The sequence below is a fragment of the Anas platyrhynchos genome, chromosome 22, assembly GCF_047663525.1.
Source record: "Anas platyrhynchos isolate ZD024472 breed Pekin duck chromosome 22, IASCAAS_PekinDuck_T2T, whole genome shotgun sequence".
Classification (NCBI taxonomy): Eukaryota; Metazoa; Chordata; class Aves; order Anseriformes; family Anatidae; genus Anas; species Anas platyrhynchos.
In genome coordinates this window covers 4,486,563-4,511,947 of record NC_092608.1, presented here as the reverse complement: position 1 = coordinate 4,511,947, position 25,385 = coordinate 4,486,563, and the positions used below count along the sequence as shown (strand labels likewise).

The 25,385-nt window shown below is 39.4% G+C and overlaps 1 protein-coding gene across 14 annotated transcripts in view; it reads right to left on the bottom strand.

The window, feature by feature from the left end:
* The window catches only part of KIF1B (kinesin family member 1B), a 95,501-nt gene that overhangs the window by 5,993 nt on the left and 64,123 nt on the right, over nt 1-25,385 (bottom strand). For 9 of the 14 annotated variants that reach the window (XM_038166745.2, XM_038166746.2, XM_038166749.2 and 6 more), the window contains 21 exons: nt 24,866-25,114; nt 19,995-20,113; nt 18,238-18,323; nt 17,966-18,095; nt 17,482-17,644; nt 16,954-17,044; nt 16,226-16,344; nt 15,246-15,301; nt 12,969-13,077; nt 11,983-12,049; nt 10,402-10,486; nt 10,049-10,154; nt 5,723-5,837; nt 5,046-5,179; nt 4,450-4,511; nt 3,572-3,717; nt 2,967-3,206; nt 2,494-2,565; nt 1,787-1,908; nt 846-995; nt 161-353 (listed from right to left, as the gene is read on the bottom strand). In XM_038166745.2, coding sequence (XP_038022673.1) covers nt 161-353; nt 846-995; nt 1,787-1,908; nt 2,494-2,565; nt 2,967-3,206; nt 3,572-3,717; nt 4,450-4,511; nt 5,046-5,179; nt 5,723-5,837; nt 10,049-10,154; nt 10,402-10,486; nt 11,983-12,049; nt 12,969-13,077; nt 15,246-15,301; nt 16,226-16,344; nt 16,954-17,044; nt 17,482-17,644; nt 17,966-18,095; nt 18,238-18,323; nt 19,995-20,113; nt 24,866-25,114 — 2,614 coding nt within the window. The remainder of the gene's footprint in view (nt 1-160; nt 354-845; nt 996-1,786; nt 1,909-2,493; nt 2,566-2,966; nt 3,207-3,571; nt 3,718-4,449; nt 4,512-5,045; nt 5,180-5,722; nt 5,838-10,048; nt 10,155-10,401; nt 10,487-11,982; nt 12,050-12,968; nt 13,078-15,245; nt 15,302-16,225; nt 16,345-16,953; nt 17,045-17,481; nt 17,645-17,965; nt 18,096-18,237; nt 18,324-19,994; nt 20,114-24,865; nt 25,115-25,385) is intronic. The other 5 variants (XM_038166752.2, XM_038166753.2, XM_072026899.1 and 2 more) reach the window with 1 other exon arrangement.

Sequence of the window (25,385 nt, the reverse complement as noted above, 5' to 3'; positions counted from 1 at the left end):
CCTGAACAAATTGGGAACACTGTGGGCGGAGCCACCAGATACCAGATAAATCTCCAAACAAACGCATGTCCCTCAGACCAGAGATGACACAGGATGTTACAGATGCACTACTACCTGTAATGTTCCTGCTCTGAAGATAAACAGTTGCTCTGAGACTCACCTTTACCATTGCCTGCTGATCCTCACTGTATTCCACCTGAGCTGTGGATAAGTTTATGATCCCTCTTTCCACAGGATCTTTGTCACTGTTGTAAATAAAAACATAGGGACGGCGGACCACCACAAAGTGCTTGGCCCAAGAACTGGAGAGTGGTTCCTTGAAGTGGAGGTATCCTTTCTTTGAGACCACAGAGCTGGAAAAATAAAAACAAAAACAAACAAAAAAACCCACATAAATATCAATATATTTCCCCCTAAAAAAGGCAGCTATCGAGTACTCCTATCAACTACAAAGCACTGTACAGAACGTGGTTCTTAATATGTTTTGTCTGCAACAACATCAGCAAGCTGAATTTTGTCTTCAATAAGAAAAAGTCTCACATTAAAAAGGAACCACAGAGATCTCTGCTTCTGTGACTTTTAGCCATGGTTTTGATAGTAAAAATCATTACATGTAACTAACTAGAAATCTTGTTCATTAAGTAGATGCAGGGAATGAATACTGCAGAGATCAAATATAGACAACTCTCACCAGTCCAGCTTGCAGCCTACATCACTGACCACTGTGTAGTTTTGCAATCACCTGTTTAATTTACCTTCCTCAAATTGGGAAAGGAAACCAGAACTCTCAGAAACCCTTGTGACAGGGCTCAAGAAGCCATGATGACACTACAGTAGAAACATACCCTGGTCTGATTTCCTCAATATCAGGAACAAGATTTAGGAATTCATTCTTTCCAGCTCTGGCAAGATAGGAACTTTCTACTGCAGGAATTATCTGGAACTGTTCCATCTCATGACAGGGACTGGAGGCACGAGAATTTGCTTCTGGAGTCCTTTAAAAAAAATGGAGAGAGAAAAATAAATCAGAACGAAAGAACTGAATGTGGCAGCTAAATTTAAAGTGCACCTACAATCTAGGCTGTTTTATAAGTTTCATCCTCCGGTACAAGGTTTTGTTTAATATTGGGAGCCATTTGTACAATATCGAAGATCATTTCCCTCAAAATCTTTGAATAAAACTGGAAGCTCTGTTGTAAGGAGATAAACAGTAACCGCTAGTAAGTTGTTTTCCACTACTTCTCTCATTTCTCTTGCCAAATACTTCACAACACAGAAACATTTCTTACTATGGAGTACTCCTCTCAAGGATGTTAAACAGTGAAAGTACAAATTATATCTTTCACTAAGTAGTTATTCCTGATTTCATCCAGTTCATTCCTAATTTCGTATCTTCTACAGATACAGCTGAGAAAAATAAAAACAAATGAAGACATTATTTGCTAAACTAGTTTATTCTGGGTTGTTGTTGTAGGTCTTTTAAAGAGACACCTGAAAAAAAAAAAAACAACTTAGGGACTCTTGCTTGCTAAAGAAGCACTGGGCCCTAGAACAACACACACAGATCGTTTTTTCAGCACATGGGATAAAAAACCTGAAAACTACAAAACAAGGGGAAAAATAATTGTGCGGAGTGACTGGAAAAGATAAGGAGAAGGTCTACATAAAGAAAATACTACCGAAAATACAGAAAAAGAAGGGGAAAATTCAGAAAACATAGCAAAGATAGCCTTAAATGCACTATATACACTAAGAATTATTTTTTCTATTCATATCCTCAACTTACTTCTGATCAATTGAATTGCATCTTGAATCCACCAGCGAAGGACAGGTAGATGAAGGTGTGAGGGTAGCACTGCTGAAGCTTGACACTGATGGGTCCCGCCCAATCGGAGAAATATCAGACAACTACAAGGACAAATACACACAAAATATTGGGAGTGGTTTTTTTGTTTTCAGTCCTGGCTAGAGTGTGACAATTCTACATGCAGAAGGCTCGGATAACAGAAAAGTATTTCTATCAGTCATTTCCCTACTCAGTTTTACTATTTTTGCCTATCTATGGGTGAAAATACAATGGCACTTTTGTGCATGCAGCTTGTTGTTAATGTCCTACACTCCTGAGTATTCACACCTTGATTTCCTCAACAGAATATTAGATTATCTGGTTTGCCAAGTAGTGTTACCCATGTCTATACTGTCAGTATTTTTAAGACCTGATTTATCTTTTTGCATAGGGAAAGTGAATAACGAGAACCTCCAGTCTGCTGTTAGACTAGAAGCTACAACATTGTCCAAGTTCATATAATTTCTAATTCCTTCAATAGTCTTTGGAACCTGATGCTGAATAGTCAAATGCTTCCAACAGACTGAAATTAAAGATAATTAATACAAACTGTTTTGTCTCTTCATAGTATCAACAGATTCCATGAACTACAAATATATTGCTATTGTACTACAAATACAATGCATTGTATCAGATTAATTCTTTACCTTACAATCACTGATGCTGTTGTACACCTGGTTAAATTCCCGATTGAAAGTGTGAGTAAGAAGCTGCAGACACTGAGAGGAAAAGAAGAAACAAAGAAAAGGATTTTACTTTAAGATTTTTAGGGAAATTAGAACAGAAGGCAATTAGCCAAACATACTTGGCAGCTCATGAAAGAATATGCAACTTCTAAACTGCTGTGAAAAAAATAGAAGAGGGGAATAACCACTTCCCTTAATTAAATTTAGAAGTTTCATTTACAGAACAACTAAGGAAGAGGGATGAGATGCAGCCATAACCACATAAACATGGTCACCTGCGCTGACTGGTGAGAATGGCTGATTTTGCTGTAGAGCTTATTAAAGTGAAACTCGTGCAACACTGGGTATTCACCACTTTACGTGACAAGCTCATCATTAATCCATCATCAGTTGACAACTCAATTTAGACCCACACTGCTTCTCTTATGTTATACCTTGGTGGCCAGCTCTTTCTCCCGATCCACCAGGCTCTCAATATCTGTGGAGTCATAGCCACTGCTCTCACTGGGCGTCACAGCACTCTCAAATGTTGTGGTGGAAATCTGGGAGGAAATGCTAGTGGAGGTGCTGAGGGTTCCACTGCTCAGACTGGGAGACAACGAGTCACTCAGAGACTTGGGGATGCTGTCACCAAGCTTTTCACGGAGTAGAAGGAAGTGCCGTGTTTTTTCCACCTAGTAAGGAAAGAAAGAAAGCAATATCATCTGCTAGGGTGTTCCGTAGTTGACAAGCACTTCATTCTGAGGCATTCTCATAATATTCATGCAAGTAAACACTTGGTCCCAACGAAAAAAGGCTCCAAAAAATAATCTCCTATGGCACTAGAAATTAAATCTACTTTTGTTGAGCATAGCAAGATTTCCAACTGAACATTGTATGCAGCAGCTAGCCACATTCTATCCTCTCTGTTGGAGAACTTACTTAAATCTCAGCTCCCATTTGGGAACCTGTTCAGCTCAGAAGGTTAGGCAGTAGCCACACTAAAGGCAACCTCAAACATATAGCTGTCTTTTTGCTTTCACTTCCTGTAGCTACTTACCTCATGCAGCAGTTCCAGTTTCTCCAATTCCCACTGATGCTCTAGAATGAGACTGTCACCGCGGGGCCTCCAACCTGCCAGGTTCTCTTCTCCACGCACATATGCCACAGATGTATCTAGGACTTTCCTCCTCCTTCTCTGCATTCCTGAGCAGTCAAAAAATAGCATAATACATGTTAAAAGCAGCCAGGAGGGAAAACAACAAGAAACACTTATCAATTAGCAATCTGCAAAGAACCAACACTTCTGCTGTTTGGCTGGAATACAAGGCAACAACTTCTTTAACAAAAATCACTCATCCTAAAGAGGTTTAATTTAGTTCAGCTTTGTTTCATTCGGGTATTTTCTATTTACTGCCATAGAACACAAATTCCTGGTCAGTCTAATTCAATATAAGAGCTTTGATTCCTAGGTACTAGAGGAAAATAGACTGATTCAACTCGAACTACATTCCTTCCAAGTTATCAAGCTAGCCTCAAGTATCAGCAATATCTAAAATGTGGTCTTCAAAAGACCACACAAAAATTCTATCATTGCAAAACCAAGTCCCAGCTGTCTTATTTACAATGAGCAATCTATTTATGCCCCGTAAGTCTATGACACAAGAACATGCTAAGTTTCGTATTACTGGGAATGTCAGGAAAAAAAGTTTTCTGTGAATCCTTGATTCATCAATGATAAGCACAGACACAGGTCAAAAGTAAAAGCCTGCATAAATTTTTATTTTTAAATGGAGTAGCAATGTTTCGTTGCTCCTACAAAATGTAGAAACTGCTCCCCATCAAGACAGAAGTATTTACTCCATCTTGTCTAGGAAATTTTCTGCAGTATCTCAGTTTACAGCATCTTTAATGCATGCACACTTGGTGACTGCTTACCTGGACTTCCTGTGTCTGCCATTTTGCATAAACTTAGTTCATAGATCCCAGTTACTCGATTGCTGCTCATAAGAAGCCAGAGGGGAAAAAAAAAAAAAAAGGAAAAAAATTATCTTCAGAGATAAAGTACATTAGCTTTAGTTTTGTGGTGCCCAAATTAGAAGTACAGTTACTCGTTAGAACTACATCTGAATTCTAATCTCGACATAAAATAGCCATGCACTGCAAGATCTCTAAAAATGGCATTTCCCTCAAGGTGTTTTTTTCTCCATTAAAAGCTGCTGCTGCAGCAGCAGCTTTCAGCTTGGCATCCAGGTCAACTACAAGCAGGCTTGAAAAATGGACCTCTAGTCCTGGCTGTTCAGAAAGAAGACCAAAAAAGAGGTCATTAAAGAGAGTTTTAAAGAGAGAAATTTCTCATCAAAGAGAGAAACTATGAGTTTCACTGACGTGCAAGCAAGACAAAATGTTCAAAACCAGACTGGAGATCTCTAACTAGGTAAACTTTCAAGGAAGAAAAAAAACTAATCTATGTTCTCCCTATGCCCTCCCCAAGACATCAAACATCAGATACCAAAACCACCACATAAACTTACGAATCTGGAGATTTGGAGTAGCCACTGCCAAAAAGATTGCGCAGCGATCGTGGCGGAGAGATCTTGGCATCTCGTGAGTAAAAGACCATGCAAACATCCTTTGTTATAACAGCAGGTTGAATGCAGTGATCAAGCTAAGAGAAAAAACAGTAAAGAGTGACTGCCTGAAGACATTTATGCCACGTTATTTACCTTCCCTCTTTTAGTAGGACAGCTTTTAAAATCTGTTCTTCTTTGGGTCTTCGGTGGGCTTTTTCGTACGTGTTTGTGAAAGACAATTGTTAAATGCATCTCGTGAGTAAAATAGTGGCACCACACAGAACAACGGTGTATCACACACAAAGCCAAGAGTTAACTCAGTGTCTGCAAAATTGGTAGGATTTGTATCACAATGTTCACCAATTTCAAGGGGTTTTCATATAGATAAAATGAGGCACAGAAAGGTAAGGAGATCACCAGTTTCACTTCAAATTTGTTGTGAGGCAATAATGCCTCGACTTAAAATGGTAACTGCGAATAAGTTTTTCTACCCTGTTCTCAGAAAATTAATAGACTTTCACTGCCTTCAGGGTGCGAAAATCCCTTAGTCCAGTAGGTGTCCGTCTCAGGTACACAGTCTGCTGTCTCCAGTAGTTCTGTTGGAGTCACAAGCAGAAAAAACAACACAGGATTCTAACCTCCAGGTAAGCAGAAAGGGTCATATATATCTTCTCTCCATACGGCGTCACGCGATTGAGGAGAAGGGAATTATGCAAGGAGCTATCCCAAACTGCTTCAAACCGATAGAAAGTCCTGGAAAAAAGTACAACAAAAGCTCAACAGTTGGTTCCTCTGCAAGCCTCTCATCGGTCAGTGCAAAGCACTTCTTCCTTGACATCACCCAGTATGATTGCTATGGACCACAGTGGCTTGCATTACTAATTAGAGAGTTATCTCTTCTTTCCCAAGATTACTTCTACTGAAAAGAGTCTTGCACAAGAAACTATTGCCTGTTTCTAAAAAAAAAAAAAAAAAAAAAAAAAGACTCATATGAAAGAGAAAAGGAACACAGAGGAGAACAAAAGCTATCATAATACCACAGGGAAAACAGCACTAATAGACAGTGTTTCTAAAACAGAGCTTCTCTCTAATGCTTTAGGTACAATTCAGCCCAGATGAACCTTCTTTTTATTATATTTCTTTAAAAAAAAACTCGTTCTACACCATATTCTAGGGCTGGCATTTAGCAACAGAAGAGATACCTTTAATAGCTATTCATATAAAAACAATAGCTTCTGACAGCAGATCAGAATGATTGATAGGTACGGGTAAATCCTGTATATTCAAGTAATAAAGATTTCTTTCTAATTCCCTACTAGCTTCAAGTGAAAACTTGCAGACCTAACACAAGCTTTTGTAAGAAATTTCTTCAGTTTGGTATATGGAAAGAAAAGAGCTAAAGCCTCCCTCAGTTCTACCTCAGCAGTCAGGAATGTCCATCTGTTCAAATAAAAAGTGAGAGGGAGCATCACACAAAGCACATCTAAGCCATCATGTCTATAGTCAGAATTATAGTATTACCTCTCTAACAGGCGGTTAGGGAAACAAGCTCTCTCCTTTCTCACAAGTAGAGACCTGATTTAATGTATGTTCCTTTGGAAAAGAGTCCTGTACCCTTGTCATTCAGGGCTACAGCACGCTTTTCAGGTGTTTACACTAGTAGAAAAAAGGAGGCACTAATTCTTCATCACCTCCATATGATTTCCCTTCCAAACTCCCTTGCCATTCAGGTTTTCCATCCCATTTTGAATGTAAATGAAACAGTACTTAAAGTAAGGAAGCGCTTCATGTACATTTAAAAACAAAACAAGTTACATATCTAAAGAGCTTCTGTGTTAATACTCAAGGCCAGCTCAGTACAATAGAAAATGAAACCCAAGACAAATGACAAAAAGCAGTTCAGGGATGGAACAATCTAAAAGTATATACATCAGAAATGAGTTCTGACCTCAAGGAGTTCCCAAAATCCTATTTTCCTAACACTGGTTCCACTATTTCAAGCTAATAAATACACTGAGACACCATGAACTGTGCAGTCTAGTAATATAATTTGAGAATATTACTAAACACTGCTTGCAGCATGTGTTTTAGTGTTTGAAGTAATATCTAAATTGCTTCTATTAGAAATGCTCCACAGAACCACAATCCAAAGGCTAAGTAATAGGAAACTTGAAAAGCCCTATAATGTAATAATCCCCACTTGAGTTAGATTAGGCAAACAACACAGGTTGTTTTCTAACCCTTTGCATATCTGAGTGTAGTGCTCATGATTTTAGCTTTCATCATAGCTTAATTCTGAAAGCAATATTTAAAAACCATTTAAGCAGGCTCCAGATCTACATTCTGGGTGGAAGAGAAGCCTGGTTCACCGGAGATGGCAAAGCCAGGGTACCCAGCCCCTGAGCCAGCTCTGCACTTTGGGCTGAACACAGCTTCTCATGAAGAGAGAACACGTGCGTAAACGTTCAACAGTGAGAACAAAAGGCTCCTCTAAGCAAAATGGTGCTTTTTGGATCAACACCAAGTTGAAGGCAAACACAGCTTTGAGACGGTTCCTCTACTGGAGTTTGTCTAGCCAGGAAGTTAAATATACACAGGCCTGCCTGTCCAAACCAGAACTTACTAGAATAGCTAGGGACGGAGACAAAAAAGCAGCAGTGAACAAACCTCTTTCAGTATAGCAAATAATGCAAGGAGGAAAATGGAGTACTGAACAAAGGACAGAAAACAGGAGAAGCAGGTTAAGGGCACACATGTACAGTTAGAACTGATTTTTAAATGGTTTTTAGTGTTAGTGAAAAGTGGTTAATTGAAAGCACTGAAAACTTAAGTCTTCTCTTTTTCAAACAGGCAGAACAGAGAAAGCAGAGAGCGAATTGTCCCAGGCTGTGCAGCCAGCATGCTTGGCTGTGATCCACCGGAAAACCTGGAAGGTGAAAGAGGAATCCAGTCTGAGCAGCTACTAAACGCCTTGTTTCCCTGCCAACTGGTAAAGTGAGTACAGCCACCACACGGTTAAACTTCCGATGCAAATCCAGCCCAAGAAGGGAGGCTGAATGCCAGTCACATGGCAGCCACAGCTTTTTGTTCAGGGCAATTGCAAGCTGGAATTTCAAGTAACTTAATCATTCAGTCCTTGCCTTGGTACTTCCACCATGGCAAACATTACAGAGTCAGAGACTGCGAGAAATTCCAAATCTAGTTCTGATACAGAACAAAGGAAGAAAATAGCAAGGACTATGAATAGGAACTACACTCAGATGGCACGTTCTGAGGATCAGAAAGACTGAATGAGGGAAGCTATCTGTTGCGTGTGAAGGAAAATTTATTCTCACATGTTCCCTGCTGAATTTTACCTGACAAGGCAGGAGATCTACTACTTCTAGAAGAGCTAAGAGGCGTGCTAACAAAATTCAGTAAAAACTACAAGGGAAACAGCAGCAATAGAAGTGGGACATAAAGCATTCTATTTTCAAGAATCTTTATGTGCAGAGGAAGCAAACAGAAAATACCTAGGCATATCCTTATCAAGAAAGAGCCTGTAAAAACATAGAAAGAGCTTCAGTTAGTGCAGCCAAAAGCAGAACAAAGCAGCAACAGCTGAGAGGAACAGAACAGACAGACAAAGAAAAACACCACAACCACAAAACAAGTCTGCAGACAACAGGCAAACATAAGACATCCCTGATCAGAGCTTCAGTCCCACTCCACACACCCATCCCTCGACTTGAACTTTGGCATTTTGGTAAGAGACTGTCAATGGCTTCACTTCGCTCACCCTCATCCTTCATGCAAGCAGCCCTCCCAGCAGAAAACTAGAGCTGCAGGAATTTATTGAAACAGCTGGCATCCAGAAAGTATAGGACTTCCCAACTACCTAACAGCATCAGACTGGAAACCAGCAACAGCCCCCTGAAGTTCCAGTGCTACTGAACCATTAGTTCAAAAACACTAGAAGTAAAACATCAACATTGTGTGGGAGGTAAGGAATAGCTGCTGAAAATACCATCAGCATGTGTGTTTACAGACACTAGGTGGCAGGAAGACATTCAGTTAGTAGGAGCAGCATCCTGAATCCTCCTCTAATATTGCAGTGATATTTTGAAGCCCAAGCCTCTAAAGGAGAAGGAAGTTAGAAGCCATTTCAGAGCCGAGAAGGACACCGCCTCCAGAATTCAGCAGTTGCAGACCCAAAACAACCCTGCTCCCCTCTGGGAACACACGGAATTCAATTTCAGAGATATTCCTGCTTTGCACCAGCTAAACAGAGCCACGAAGTGGTCAAGTGACTTGGCTGATGTCAGAGCAGGGGGAGGCTCTGCTGGCAATGCAGAACTCTGCCTCGCTGCCCTTTGTTGCAGATACTGAAGCAGAACAATGCAGTCTGACTGATCTGCGCAGCAATGCACCCTAATGAGGAGACACATGCAGCCAGAAACCTCTCAGAGAGGGGCCCTGCTGTTGCCCCAGCGATTGCAGTTACACAGAACAGACACCTCCTTATCAGAATTAGTGTCAGCTTGTGATATATCTGTGTAAATCCACAACTTATGACATTTAATTTACAAAGTGTGCTCTTGCTTAAACTGTCACATGCTTGTTACAGGAATAATACGGGTATGTACACATCCATAAATACATCCCCGTGATATGGCCCTTCTGCTTCAATGCTTTATTCTCAAAACAACCCTTGACGTCAGTTTAAAATTTCTGTCTTCAATTCTTAGTCTCCCACAAGTCATGCCTTTCCTTCCTCCCTTTACAGTCCTTACAAATGGGAAGTCATCCAAAATCTTCCATGCAGTTCAATGGACCAGATTTATCAAGGAACTATGGTACCCCTCATTCTCTGTATGTCCCTCTCCATGGAATTCTACATTTGATTATTAGCAACACTGCTAGCTTTCCCAACACCCTGTCAATACCTCATTCTGCTAAAAAGAGTAGCCATTGTATTCACTTACCTACTGGAGCTGTGAGATGACTTCAAGTATTTTGCAGAGATAATATTCAAAGATAGAATAGCATCCACAGCAGCTTCATCTACCTCTGCTTTGTTTCTTATACGTCCTGATAAGGGTAGGAGGAAGGAAATTAATAAAATCTTGAAATACAAAATTTATTTTCCAAATATCATTTCAGACTACACGATTAAACAAGCAGCTACAAGTAGAAATGGTAAAACTTCAGTTTTTCCTCTAGGTAAGTTTCAAAATCTAACTCCTCCCACAGCCAATACTCATGAAGACAGCAGAATAAAATGTAAAGAGGCATTTCCATTCCTCATGCAGAAACACACAAAACAGAATACACTCACCAACAACCAGCTCTCGCACATCTTTCCAGTGCAACTCGTTGCCCTTCTCATGGATAATAGTGACTGTGATTCTACGCTGGATTCCCTGGTAGAGTTCAAAACCAAGAATTTATACTGGGGAAGTATTTCCACCCCCCACACACTATCATCATCTATTTTGCACTTATTCAATAAATATGGAGCAAATAATCATTTAAATTATCCTGTAACTGTGAACAAAAACCTTTGTTTGTCTGGGCCCTAAAATTAATCTACCAGAGGAACAGTATGTTCTCATATGTAACAAATTACACTTTTTGCCTCTACTCCACAAAGACAAAGGCTTTTCACCTAAAATAGCCCTGAAATCATTGGCATGATACATACAGTCCCTGGGGTATAGCAGACTCAACTACAAAAACATTAAGCAGTTATTCAGATAATGTATGCTTAAGCACTTCTAAGTATATACAATAAAATAAAAGGTACGTATAGCAAAAGAATTATATGTACTGAAGAAATGTAAGAAAAGTTACTACAAACCAGCAACTATTCATGCAGATATACTCCCTCTTTTTCACATACATCTACATATATAATCAAAATACAAAAAAAAAAAGAAAAAAACTCTGCAACAGCTAGGAAGGAGGTAGAGTAGTACAACAGAAATAAAGACCACATCTGAACCAGAAAAAATCCCCAGGTGTTGGTCTCAATAGTTTCTGCTCTTCCAAGCAAAGATGTCAATTACCCAGAAAGAAAGTGCTGTATGCATAGCTGCTTCAAAAGAAGTTGAAAGATGTTTGCCTGTATTGTGGATTTACATTAGTAATGGGATTACAGAGGATAGAATTACGCTGGTTTGGACTGGAAGTAACTGATGAGGACACTGGTAAATCCAGAAGTAACACCTGTTCCTTTTTTTTTGTTGGTGGTGTTTGTTTTATTAAGGAAATAATTGGAATATGACCATTATTCCCAAGGTACAAGAGTTGCTCCTATCCTTGTAAGAAAAAGAGGAAATGCATGTCACCAGCAAAGTCCCTGAAAAGGAACTGGAAATTTGAGAGTAGAGAAAAAACATAAACAGTATTTAACCAGGATTATCGTTAGACTATGGCTAAAGACGAATTATTATTAAGGATTATTACAGTAGCATTTTTGATTAACTACAAAGATTTGAAGTGCACAGAGGCAGTCATTGTACAGAATCATCTTATAGCCAGCCACATGTAGTGAGAAAGAACCAAGTTGAAATAACAAAGTTAAGTTCACGTGCTCCTCCAGTGATCCTGGTACAGAAATTAGAGAATGTGGGGGGCACAAATTTGGTCTCAAGGGTTCCTGCTTTTCAAAAGGCTTTCGTCTTTTATGATTGAGACACGCTGATAAGCAGAGGAAACAGCAATATACCAGGGGCCAAACATATTCTCCACATAGCTCAGAGCTAACAGACTAAATACAGACTGAAAGATGACTGACCCTACAGCTATCATTAGACAGCTGTGTGGGAAAGGACAGGACATGAGATGCAAAATCCCATCATTAGCACTCTAATCCCCACAGAGATGAAACTTGCTGTTCTACAGCTTTCATTAGTACCTGGTGAAGCAGGAATGTCCCCTGACAAGGCAGGCCTCCAGTGTGGTCCACAATAGCAGGAATATACCTGTATGAGAGACAGAAATCAGCAGGCAGGAAAGATACACTAGCAAAGCAACATTACTCTTTATTGTGTTGCCAACGTTTACCTCTCCATATAATATCTGAAGAAATAGGAGTGTTTCTACCAGCTCTCAGAATGGACTCTTTATTTGACCACAGCATCAAGTTCAACAGAGAAGTCTCATGTACCAATCACAGAATCATCTAGGTTGGAAAAGACCTTCAAGATCAAAGTCCAACCATCAACTTGACCTGCGAAGTCGCGTGTCCCTTAATGCCGTGTCCATGTGTCTCAAATATCTCCAGGGACGAGGACTCCACCACTTCCCTGGGCAGCCCATTCCAGGGCTTAACCACCCAGCCTCTCTATACGAAGAAATTCTCCACAATGTCCAATCTAAACTTCTCTGATGAATTTGAGATTGTGAGATTGTTTCCTTGCATCCAATCTTCTGGACAACTCTGTGAAAACTCACTTCTCAATATAATCCCTAAAGACCTTTCAGGGGAAAGCCTTCTGCATAGCCGAGGTGAACATAAAATAGGGTCTGCTAGACAGTTTCTCCAGTGTAGACTCTAATGACACAAAGAATTTAAACTCATGGCCTAAACATAGAATAAACATTCCCGACACCTGTTCAGCTGGTGTACAGGGGCTTCCAAAATGGACAGATTACTTCAAGCGTTAAAAAAAAAAAAATGACATTCTGTCTCTTCAGTCCTTTCCAAGGGGGATGACAAATGCCAGCAGAATTGATATCCCCTCATTACAAGCTAGCAAGAGACCAGGCTGACACAAGCCAGGCTACCCTTCAGATGATTGCTGAACATCAACCTTGGCTGAACGGAACAAAGGGTAACTGATCCCATAAACCACTGTTCTTAAAACACGATTGTCTTGAAAGAATGAATATTGCACTTACTCCCCTGTTGGCTCCAATTCGCTGATCTCAAACCAGACAAGGAGGTCGTATTTGCTCACACTCTGGCCCAAGCTGGGTTTGCTCATAGTATTTAGCTTTGTAGCTGGCACTTAAAGAAAGAAAAAAGAATAGCTTATCAAGACTGAACGAAATAAAGATATCCTAGGGCTCACAGAAACATGTCATTTCATTGATTCCATGTATTCTATGTACATGGGCATATTACATCTTGTCCCCTGAAAATACACAGCACTATTCCTCAAAGTATTGGCATCAAATAAGGTTATTTAAATTTAAATAAGAAAACAAATGTAGTGGAAATAAAGAATTTGCAAAAATAAGAAAAAAATCATCTCTAGATCCACACAGTCTCCTCAGATGTCCACCAGCTACTTTCTGGTTTAGGAGCTGGAGATTTGAATTGCTTAGATCAGTTCACCTGTAACATTTTTTCACCCAGAACATACATTTTCCCTTCCCCATATAAGAAAATAAATTAAGAACTAAAGAATTCGGTCTTCACTTTTTTGCGCTGCAAAATGCCACTCTCCTTTATCAGTTTAGATAAGAAAATGTGCACAGAAAGAGGATGAATAAGACTTATTCCAGATCTGTAATCCCGTCAAAGTATGTTTCTGGGCTCCTTATGTTTTGGTATTAGTGATTTCTACTGACCAGATCCCCTCAAATTCCTTTCATACTAACGTAGGGATAATTCATGTAGAAAAACTACTACTAATAGGATAACTGAAATTCTAGAAATACCGATATTCCTTCATGCATACCTTCATCACACCTTTTACTTGCCATTACAAGATTTCTCCTCTTTCTGCACTCATTTCATTTTTGTAAATGAGAATATTTTAAGAGCTTGGATAAAGCAACACTTGCAGCTGCACATGAACTCATGACAGCTGGACTGAGTATTGTTGAAAGTAGGAAAAATCAAAACACGTCACTCAAGTTAAGTTTACTGCTACACAGAGAAACTCAAAAGCACCAGAAGAGGAAAAAAAAAAAAAGACCAGAAAGACATTTAATTAGACTTTAAAGCTGGTTCTGGATGTTCTCATAGACTTGTTCTGGCAAAACCAGTGTGGGTTTGTTTGTTTTCCTTTTTCCCCCCTCTAAAACAGAATGTAAATGTAAACAATGAAGAGCACTGTACATGTCAAGTTAATGACAAAAAGATGAGCAAAAGGAAAGGCTATATAGAACAAAGCAGAATGTCTCCTCTACACCTAGCTATTTTTTCATATGTAGCATCTCCCAGTATCTCAGAACTATTTACAGAAGACAAGAAAACAGAGGTCCAGGAAACTTTGGGAAACAGATCCACAGCCAGAGAAAAATCTGCGATACTTATCACACAGGAGTTTATTCACTCTCTATATAGTTTTCTCTAGAATAGCCATAAACAAAAACATGGTGTCACCGTTCTGTGACTGCGGCCATGCCAATTCTAGTCCCAAGACTACTACAAGATAAAAATAAGGAAAAAGGAATCTTGAAATCTTGAAGAATGTTTCAAAACTACTTCTACATCTACCATAGATCAAATTTGGCTACTAACCATCTCGTTTAGGAGCCCGCTCACTCTGACAGTTGGGAACAGGCAGAAAGAGAAAAGGAGGCAGCTGGTCAGCCCCATCTTGGAAAGCAGCCACAGCAGAGGATGCAAGCACGTTGGCATGCTCAGATAGTGTGTTCAGCACGTGCACGTTTACATAGCCAGACATTAGATACCTAATCAGCTCAATTTTTCTTTCATGGTCTGCAAAGCGAATGAAACACACAAAAAAAGGGATGGTAGAGATGGCAGGTGAGGAAAAAAGAGGAGGAGGATATAAAAGGTGAAACAGGAGGAAAAAAACATAAAAGTTCAGCATGCATTGTTAAAATTAAGCAAAGAAAAACAGATAATTTCAACAAGGCTGGCTCACTGAACAAGAATGTTACAGAGCAGAAAGATGGAGTGGTTAATGAATAAGCAAATTTCCAGTCAAGTGCTCAGTATGCACATGAAGAGTCATAGCCAGAACTCATGGAATATGGATAACACCTGAGGAAAAGAATTCTACCCTTTAATGAACCAAGAAGTACTTTACTGCAAGAGGTGGTTGAACACAAGGAAAGAAAGACAGCCCAAGAGGGTTTCAATGCCTTTTGCAATGTTCATCTCATTTCTCAGTATCCTGAATGGCTTCAGAATACACTGTGACCTTTGTTTTCCATGGCAAACAAATGCGATGTACAGAATTAGAGACCTGTTCTCACCTGGCTTTGAGAGTGGCATAGGGGGAGGAAAGAATCTTCGGGAAGGTTGTGGAGGGCTACGGAGAAATGAAGAGAGTTATCTTTACAGAGGCAGCCAAGTAAAGACATATACAATCACATATATACACACATATACACATACTCCAATACATGTCTCTTACAGTCCCATGAAGATAGGTAAATATCACCGTATCACCATCACCGTAACAATTGGACTAAGCAAACTTCTCTAATAGACATTTTTTCTATTCTAACTAAATTAATCCTAGTCGTCAGTAAAAGATATTTATCTACACTTTCCAACTGGACCACCCCCATCTTGCACTAAAAATTTCAGTGGTAACAGGCATTTCCCAAAATATCTTCAGGAAAGAAAGCACGTCTCAGCTGACATTTCCTCTTAAAACCAAGACATGCTTCCTCTTTGCAGCTGCTGCTTTCAGTAGGACGGGTAACCAGAACAAATAACCCAAATAGCCTCTTCCCTTAAGCTGTTGAAGAGGACTAAGGGTCTTTTCCCCAGTTCAACTTTGTCACCAATACTTCCTAAACACATAACACATTCAGAGCCTTTTGTTTTCCCCTTCATCTTGTCTCTCATTCGTAATCCCACCTTCATGCATCAGGCCACAGAACACTGCATCTTGCAGAGTGTGAAGAATTTTTTATCCAGAACTCACTGGGATCACCACTAAAGACTTTGTACAATATTCTACTGCTATTGTTTACAGGGTGGATGCAGCTGTATTGACAAAGCAGCTTTCCATGTTTGAAATGGTAAAACAATCCCATCAGTCATTAACAAAACAAACTACACTGGGTAAAAATAGACCTCTGCCAGCACTCCTACACCACTCAGAAAGCCCACTTGTGAGGGTGTGACTGGATGATTTCAGGAGCATGAAAAAGAGGTGCCTGAACGGCAGAGCTAACCTGAGTGTGATCACAGACAGCCTTTATGCCAGAACAGTGTGCAATACCTATTAAGATCCTGTCCTTGAAGATGGAGAGGGTGCTGCTGATAGTGTCCAAAGACTTCAAATACGATAGGCTTTGTTTTGATGTACTCCACAAATGATTCTGTCACTTCCACAGCAATCTATTAGGCGAGTTAAAAAAAAAAAAAAAAAAAGAAATGAAACAAGCAAGAACAAAGTCTTGAAAGTGCCAATTGTAAATTTTAGAAGCCTACATTTTTCCTACTGTTTAGAGCAACTCGCAGTAAAAGCGACTGTATTCCATTTTGGTTTAAGCACTAATTCTACTCTCTATTAAAGGAAAAAAATAAATGTATTAAATCGAGTCTCTCAAGTAGCAGAAGAGGGAGCTACACATAACTAAAGGATTCCACAGTTCATAACGACAGATTTACTCAGTTTGTTTGATATCATAAGCACTGCTATTCACATATATTTTATTTTCTGAACTCTAGACTATTTTCATTGAACACCCTGCAATGGGAACAGGGAATTCAAAGGCAGGAAATAGATGTGAAACAGAAGAGTTAAATCTTCCACATAGAATCATCCTGTATTTTGTTCTCCATGGGGGATTACATCATCCATCTGATCACTCCTCCTATTGTCTATTCTTAGTAATTCCCCTTGCTCCCCTTTCCTACACATCTCTCATGTGGTTAACAGGAAGGATACACACAACTTCCCAGTGCTAAAACAATCACTTACTATTCAGCTGAAGTTTTACTTACATTCTGAACGTGGTAAAACCCAAGGGGAGTCCCACGACCATTGTTTTTCAGAGGTTCAGTTGAGAAAGCTTCATCGTGCCGATGTAAAAAGCTTTTTAAAAGAGACAAACAACAGTTTAGCAAAAAGTGTTGTGCTGTGAACCCAATACCAAAAGTAAATCTATAAATTTATTTGGCCAGAGGTTTACAGGGAGTTGAATGATGGCCTAAAGCTAGGCCTTCGGGACCAAAATTTCCATTTTGGCTTTATGACACCCAATTTTCATTCTCTTTCCTAAGAAACTAAGCCAAACAACACTTCACTTGAGAGCTACTGATACTGAACTTTATTCCTCAACACCATGCTGACACAGAGCAGGTACTGTTTGTAACAGGAGTTCTGATAACTGACAGTGTGGTACAGCAGAGAAACGCACGCTATCATTGATTTGAAAAGCTCTCAATCTGACCCTCCACTAGCCACTATTATTTGCACCCTCTATGAAACCATACAATGCCTAATGCAAACAAATAGGAACAAATTCTTACTTGAACTGGCAGAAAATATCTGCATACTCGGGAAGGATGCCGCTGGCTTGTAGCACTGTCACACGGAAGGTAAACACACTACCCAGTTTCAAGTGATTACCAATTTCTTCAGTGAATCCTTCCATGGTCATCTTGCCATCCAGTAAAGTGGCTGACTTCAGGTCTTAAAGAGAAATAGACCACATTAGGTCAGATTTTTGTTTTTTAAAATATTCCTCAGGCAACCATTTAGTCCCATCACACATTCTTATTTTTTGAGCTGAAATTATTTTTTGATTATAAAACAAGCTCCAAGTACTTGGAAACAATTTTTCTGCATAGATCTTCAAATACAGAATTCCAATATTTACCATCAGCAATGAATTCTTAACAACCTCTCCATATCGCATTCTTGAAGGATACTCCAAACCTCTTTTTATCACAGATTGAACGTGTCCTAGATTTCCCTTAAATCCTCCAAAATTACTACATATTGCTTGCTTACCTAGCTCATTAATTCTGTTGATCTCCTCTGGAGGAGTGATAACTTCTGAATTCTGTCCCTGCCCTTCCACAATTCTTAATTCTTCCAATGACAGTCCAGATCGAGTCATCGCAACCGAAGAAAAATCACTCTGGAAAGTGAGGTGAAGTTGCATTTAACAAACTCTTGCAGTTTCTTGCTTTCCCATGCCCTTCTTCCCCTATACTACTTACTCTTTTAGAAGCCCAACTACTGTGTTCAAAGAAACCTGATGAAATTTTAAGACTTCTTACCTTATCAAAATATTCATTGTCAAATGAAATTTTAGCTGTGCCAGACTGTCGAATACCAGATCCATAATCGGGAGCTTCTTCATCAGCTAAGAAAACATTAAAAAAAAAAAAAAAAAAAGACAGACCAGTCAACTGGTTTGACTTAGTGCTGGAAAAAATCATGGCAGAATTCCACCCAGCATGTACTCTTGGGTGTGAGAAACCAAGACAAGCCATGAAGTTTCATCATTAATATATTTAACTTTATAGAGAATTTTGAATGCAAAACAACTTCAATACTCATTTTATTTATTTACTTCTGAATGTTACACTTGAAACGAATTAACTTAGATAATACAATGGCCCTCATGGAAATGTATGCTTACATTGATTTAAATTACCATCTAAAATTCCCTGGTCATAAAGAAAGCAGTCACACTAGCCAAGTTCCTCAGGTACATGACGCAAGTTTGAAAGGTGGTTTTGTGCATACAATCTGCCTGTTTTAACCTCTACCCCTTTGTGGAGAGTACCAGAAAGAAGGCCTAGTGAAATACCACCTATATTTTTCCAAAGTAAATGCATGCTTCTAGCATTTAGAATGCCTTCTGAAACTTCACTTTGGTTCAAAATAAAGCTGTGGCCCTTTTTCAAGAGACGTCCCCAGTTTAATTTCTAATAGCCGCAGTGTACTCATTATTATCATCCATTTGGATGACAATACCAAGGAAACCAAGCTAAACCAGAAATAAGACTGTTGTACACATTAAAATAGATTTTATTTCACTTGCTGTTTTAGTCCCTGCCAGACTGATTCTTACACATCTCCAGAGTCTGAGATTTCATTATATGTTCCCATGGAGAGTGAAACTTCCAGGGTTACCATGCTTTAATGAAGAATGTTGGCAGATTGCCATTGCTGAAAAGGACAAACTACAGGAAGTGTCTGTGGTCTCACCAACACTGATGAAACACTGCTAACTACCAAGAGTTAAAGTCAGCTACCTGACTTCATATTGGAAAAGAAGTGAAGTTAGCAGTTGACTAGTAGACAGATTTAGGCTCTGTCATGAATACAAGGCAGTTCAAAACTGGATGAAGCAGTTACCATTCCCATACATCTACCTTGCTCTTCTGGAAGTTGATAGCTCTTGGTGATAAGATGTTAAAGCAGCTTCTAAGTCTCCATCCATTTTAGCGGGGCAATGAAGTGGAAAATTGCTGATTTCTGTTTATTCTATGCCAAAAACTGGACAGTTTCTGGACTGAAAACAGGAACATCTCCACGTGCTATTCAGTCAGAGTATGACAGAGCACCCTTGTGCTCATCACTTCAATGAGTGGTTTGAGAAGAACAAGCAGCTGGTACATTTTCCATTCTGCAAGTCACCACAGCTACCAGGCTTGCATATACCCTTGTGCACTGTTTGTACTGTGCACCAGAAAGAGAACCTCTGCTTTATTTTTTGCTGATTTAAAAAGCAGCATTGCATTAGTCACCAGGTATAAGCTTAGAGTGGTTCCCACCGTCATGTTCAAAGGTTCTGGTCAGCATCATTATTTCAATATTTATCCACACGCAGTCCACATGATTACACCAATGAAAAATTTCAAGAACAACTTAGTAATAAAGAACAAGTGTTCATTGAAACACTGAAACTGTTGAAACTGTTGAGGTTTGAGTATAACACAATAATTTCTGTTTGTTTGTATGTTTTTTAAAGCTGCAGCTATACAAAGCGTACTGAAGAGTTGCAATGCAAAGCTGAGCACCTCACCTGCTATAGCTTGCACTGCTACTCGCAGAAATCCTCGCACTTCTCCCTTCTCGCTAACAACAGCTACTCGGTGAATAAGAGGCACTGGGTACAGCAGATTGCTCAGGTATACAAATGCTCTGGTAATAGGAAGGAAAGAAAACACAAACAGCATTAGGCTATCATCTGCAGAACCAGACTGCAGCATTTGGCTGGCTAATGGGACATTCAAATCTTCAGTCTACTTCACTCCATCTGCTAGACCTGCACTGTGGTCTTGTATTCACATTGCCCATGTGGGGCTCTTCACCAGTGCCAAAGCTAAGTGAAGCCACGAAATGCTCTAAATCATGGTAAATTGGAGACACAGGGCTTGTATTAGTGAGTTATAAAACAGATGAAGGAGACAATTTAAGGTGATGGCTTTATAAAAGGTAATTTTAGATCTACTACAGTTGTAAACAGAGCTGTTAACAAGATGGTAGTCTATTAAGGAACTACTGAATATAAAGAATTATTTCATAAAGAATTACTTCAGTTTTCTACCCTGTAAGCACAGTTTAAAATGATAAAAGGGAATTGATATACTGTGTTTGCACAGCCTCAAGTATTTTATCGAACATATGAAAACACTCTACAAAACAGCTATTCGACTGTTCTCTCTTCCACATTTGGTAACTGCACACAGAGGAATCAGAAATCCCCAATGAATCACAGATCATCTAGGTTTCTTGGAAGATTCACTGAGTGTACAGATAGTGGAAGTCAGTCCCCACAAATAAATACCTTTAGAATTATTACATTTATTTCTCTAAAAAAGGAACAAAAAAAGACCACAAGAGTACTCTTGAACAGCCATTTAGAAATTACAGTTTACAATAATGAAAAACAGCATTTAGGGCCAGCACTGGATGATCCTGCTGAACGTTAATTTTTAAAATTATGTATAATTACAAGCAGGGTCTATTTTGGAACAGTTAACAAGCTTTATTGCATATATTTTAATTATAAGTTAGACTAACAGTGTTAAATTATTTTAGGTTTCTGCAATGAATTGCAGTTTTTAAAATGCTACACTTCAGTATGATTATAGCTTCAGGAAAACCTGAAATGTTGAGAAGTCTAATGAGTCTGGTAAAAGACGGTTCTTAACAAGGGGAAGAAAGGAAGCCTTCATTTAAGGGAGCTGTTTCAGAGTCCAGAAGAACGCTGAGATGGACAGAAGTTTAACCAATAGCTTTACCAGTCATTAAACTAATTTTGTAGGAAATTATTACGAATGTATGCATATTAAATTACACTGAAACATTGGTAATTTATTTAACTGGATTTGCTTCTTGCAGTCCTTTTTATTATTAAGTGTAATTAATTCCTCAGATTTATAAGTTTTCTTGTTTAATATTCACAAGGAAAGTCCTGCCTGACAAAACAGGACTGAGAGTTCCAAATGCTCACTGCCTGTCTGGTGCCATCAGCTGCAGAATTTGTTCCACAAACACAGAATTTTCCAAACTCAATTCCTTGTGACATATAGCTAAGAAGCAAAGTTATAAAAGATTAAGTGTTCCTCCATGAGTTCACATGCCCATTCCCAGGATGAATTGTTTTGAACTGATAAAGAAGTCAAACAGGTGTCAATTATGAACCAAAGAGACAAAAATAATGCTACTAAAAAACAAAGTGGTGACAAAATGCAATAGAAAAGAGAACGATTAATGAAGCTATAAAAGTAACAGGGGAAAAAAAGCATACAATGACAAAAAAACAACTGCAACTTAACATTTGACTAAGATTAGGATCTAATTCCTTTTCAGTCTGCTCCAAAGTGGGGTAAACACTGACAAAGCAGGGGAAGGCAGAAGGTAAATTTAAAGTAACAAAATAGGGAGTTTGGTGGTGCTTTTTTTTCTCCTCTAAGGAAATATTTTCAGCTTTGAAATTTCAGGCAGTGCTCATTTTGGGAAAGAAATGTCCCACCATGCAAAAGAAAATAGCCTCCCACAGTACCAGCCTGGAATTGTTCACTTGGACTATGATCATTAGGAAAAACACATGGCCTTTGGAAATCACATTGCAAGCTAGGGAAAAATGTTCATTGTCCCTACAGAAAGGCTTTAGTATAATATGTATACAAGTAAGAGACAGTTTCACTAATTAATAGAAGAAGTCGGTACAGCCTTCCTACTCCAAAGCCAAATGGCTAGAAAGTGAAAATATTAACTGCATGCAAATGTATTTTATATGTATGGCTAAAGTTCTGAAGCTGCTGTCCAACACATGACAGCCAAAGCACTCAGCTTTATTAGCCACTGCAATTTTGTTGCTTCAACAAAAATCACAATCCCAAAGAAAAAAATATTTCTTAACTTCTTTCCATCCAGTCGCCCAGCTCACTGCAATTCTTTTGACTTGGAGAAAGAAAAGCACATAATGCAAAAAGTGTTACGTTTCCCATTTGGCGAAAATAAAGTTGAATATCTTGTGTGGAATCATGAGCACATTTGCTGTACAGAGGGAAAGAGCTGTTTTATGGTGTAATACTGCCTTCCTCTGCCATTCCATCTGCTTCATTACAAGACAGTGCTAAATTAGGAGGGGATGAAGTATTAAGCTTCTCCTTCTCCTCTTCCCCACATCTGGGAGGACTCCTTCTCCCCGAACACACCCTATGCAAGTGTCCCCCTGCACCTTAGCCCAGCAGACTGAAAGGGGGGAGCTGTATTAGCAGAAAGATTGGTGAGGTAAAATGGCATACTGACAACAAAAACTAGAAATGAAATTTAACAAACACAAATACTTGGAAAAACCAAAAGAAAACCAACAGAAGTCACTCAAAATGACAACACGTTTTTAAATGAACACAACAATAAAATGTCCCATAATCCTCTCCCACCTCCCTTAAAAACATCACTGTTTGATAAGTCACGCTGTTAAAAAGAATCAGCTTTAAAAGACATCCCAGCATGCCAGAAGAGATGGCTAAAGGGACCAGCTCTTTTTTTCCCTTTCTTCTTTCTTTATTAAGTATAGCACAAATAAAAGGCCAGCACAGCACAGGAAAAAAAAATACAATACTGCGATGCCCGAGGAATTGGGTAACTGCATGATCAGTCTCTTATCCTCATTCTCTCCTGCATGACCTGGGCTCACTATTGTTGATAAAAGGAAAATAAAAACAATCTCCTTTTTTTCCACACATTCCACAACATGTGAAACAGTGCACAGTTACTTAAAAGCACACAATGTTGATTTTGTTATGGATTGAACACTATCTTCTGCTCAAGACACTATGTAGATTGTGTCCTCTGATACTCTAAGATGCGTTGTTCAAAAGTAGAATTCTCATACTGTAGGACCTTGAAAAATCAAAATAGTTTCTGCTAAGTGGTGTTAAACAGCTTTCTGCTGACAGAGGCAGCGTGCTAGGAAAACACATGGAATTCAACCAACAAATAGGGGAAAAGTCACTCAGCTATCTTCAGAAATATGAACTAAGTTTCACTCCTCAAGACAACTTACAACCCAAGCAGAGCTCTTTAATACGTGCAGCTCACACGGGTCAGGACAGTTTCCTGAGCTGCTGCAGCTTCACACGTCTGCCTAAAGAGACAGAGCTCAAAATTCTCTTTAATACATGGAAAGGGGAAGCAGGCTGTGTAATTGCCAGGAAGCACAATGGTTCTTACTGGACACTGCATTTGCTCAGCTTGCGTTGTGCTTCCTGAAGAGTCTGTGAAATGAAGATGAACAGTTCAACTTTCTCCCAAGCACTGAGTGCCCTGCTCCGAAGGAACGTGCACAACAGGCAAATGCCCAGGGTGCCAGCACTGTCACAAGAAAGCAGCCTGGTCTTTGCCATTTTCACTAGCTCACAACCATCACCAAGCCAGATAAAATGGCTTCCCCAAAATAACTCTTGGCCTGAAAGAATTAAATTTTGTTAAAAACATTATCAGACACTGCACATAATGGCATAAAGCCGCAGAGATAAAAAAGGACTATTGTAGTTTCTTACATTTTTAGTAACTGCAGTTTGTTTTGAAAACAAGGTAAAGGAAGTTCCCAGCTTAAATCACAAATGGTACCACTGAACTCATCTAAAAGCTTCTTTTTTGTTGATGTTCTTTTCAGAAGAACAAACTCAGGCCCCATTTTTACAAATAGCTGTTAGGGGATCCTGTTGTTTCTCTTTCATAATGCAAGTCAGTTTCCAGCACTTGAGGAAACTGCACTTTCCTGACCAGGATGTCCTACCTGCTTACAGTCATGGAAAAGGATAAAGTTAAGCTCTGGTTAACTTGGTCCAGAAATTCAAGCACAGTGCACGGGGAATGCACTAACAAGCATAAACGGCCAATGATTTTTAATGATCACAAACTTTCGCTACACAATACAATGCTACTCAGAGTCATACATGTCTTCCCACACAGCAGACGTTAGTGGAGGTTTCCAAAAATGGATTTACTGGAGTGGATTTAAAGACCTTCCACCATATCCTGAGATTCTCTTCTACAGAAGAAAATTAGATACTACAATACTATCTTTATGAGCTTGCAATGGCTAAGTTGAGTGCTGCTATAAAGCTTAAATACTGCACACAAACAAAATCACGTGCATTCTATATTGTGACCGACTTCTATAACTAGAAATAGATTTAATCACACTGTCATATCTAAGATTATTTCCTCAATTATGACTTAGGCCTTCCTGGCCTCTGGTAATGGGATTTTAAACCTTAGTGTTAAACTATATTCATTCTCTTGCAATGCCAATTTATGTATATGGCTATTTCGGCTGGCTTAACAGACATTCAGTGCAACACAAAGCTAAGACACTGCAGCCTACAGCAAGAGCTGGTCCCTTTTGGCCATTCTCACAGTAACCTCACCAACCTTCCCACTAAAATGAACCAAGGGGATCGGTCGTAAAACGGGTCGTGCCCATCATTGAAGAGGTCTGATCCCTCCTCAGTTCCAGCGTCGGAGCCGGTATCATCCACAAAGGCCTCATCATCAAAGTCCTCCATCTCATCCTGCTGTTCATCAGCCAGTTCGGTGATGTCAGAGTCAGCCGTGGAGAAAGTGGGGGAGGGCGTGCGATCAGCAAGACGCTCATTCACGCAGCCATGGAAAATGGGGGAGCTAGATATCAGTTAACGGAACACCAATTAACACAGGGAGGGGAAAGAAAAATGCTTCATTTAACAGCCCTCTGTTGCCATCAGCACAGAGCCAACCTGAACAACAAGCAAAGCCTTCAAATCGTCTCAACTGGAATGAAACATAAGGAAAGGGATCGCAAACAGTCAGGAAAAAGGGCATCGTCGAACTGAGTGAAAGCAACAAAAAATGAATACAAACATGGGTAAACATACATTGACAGCACATCCATTTAACAGAGCTACAATTCTTA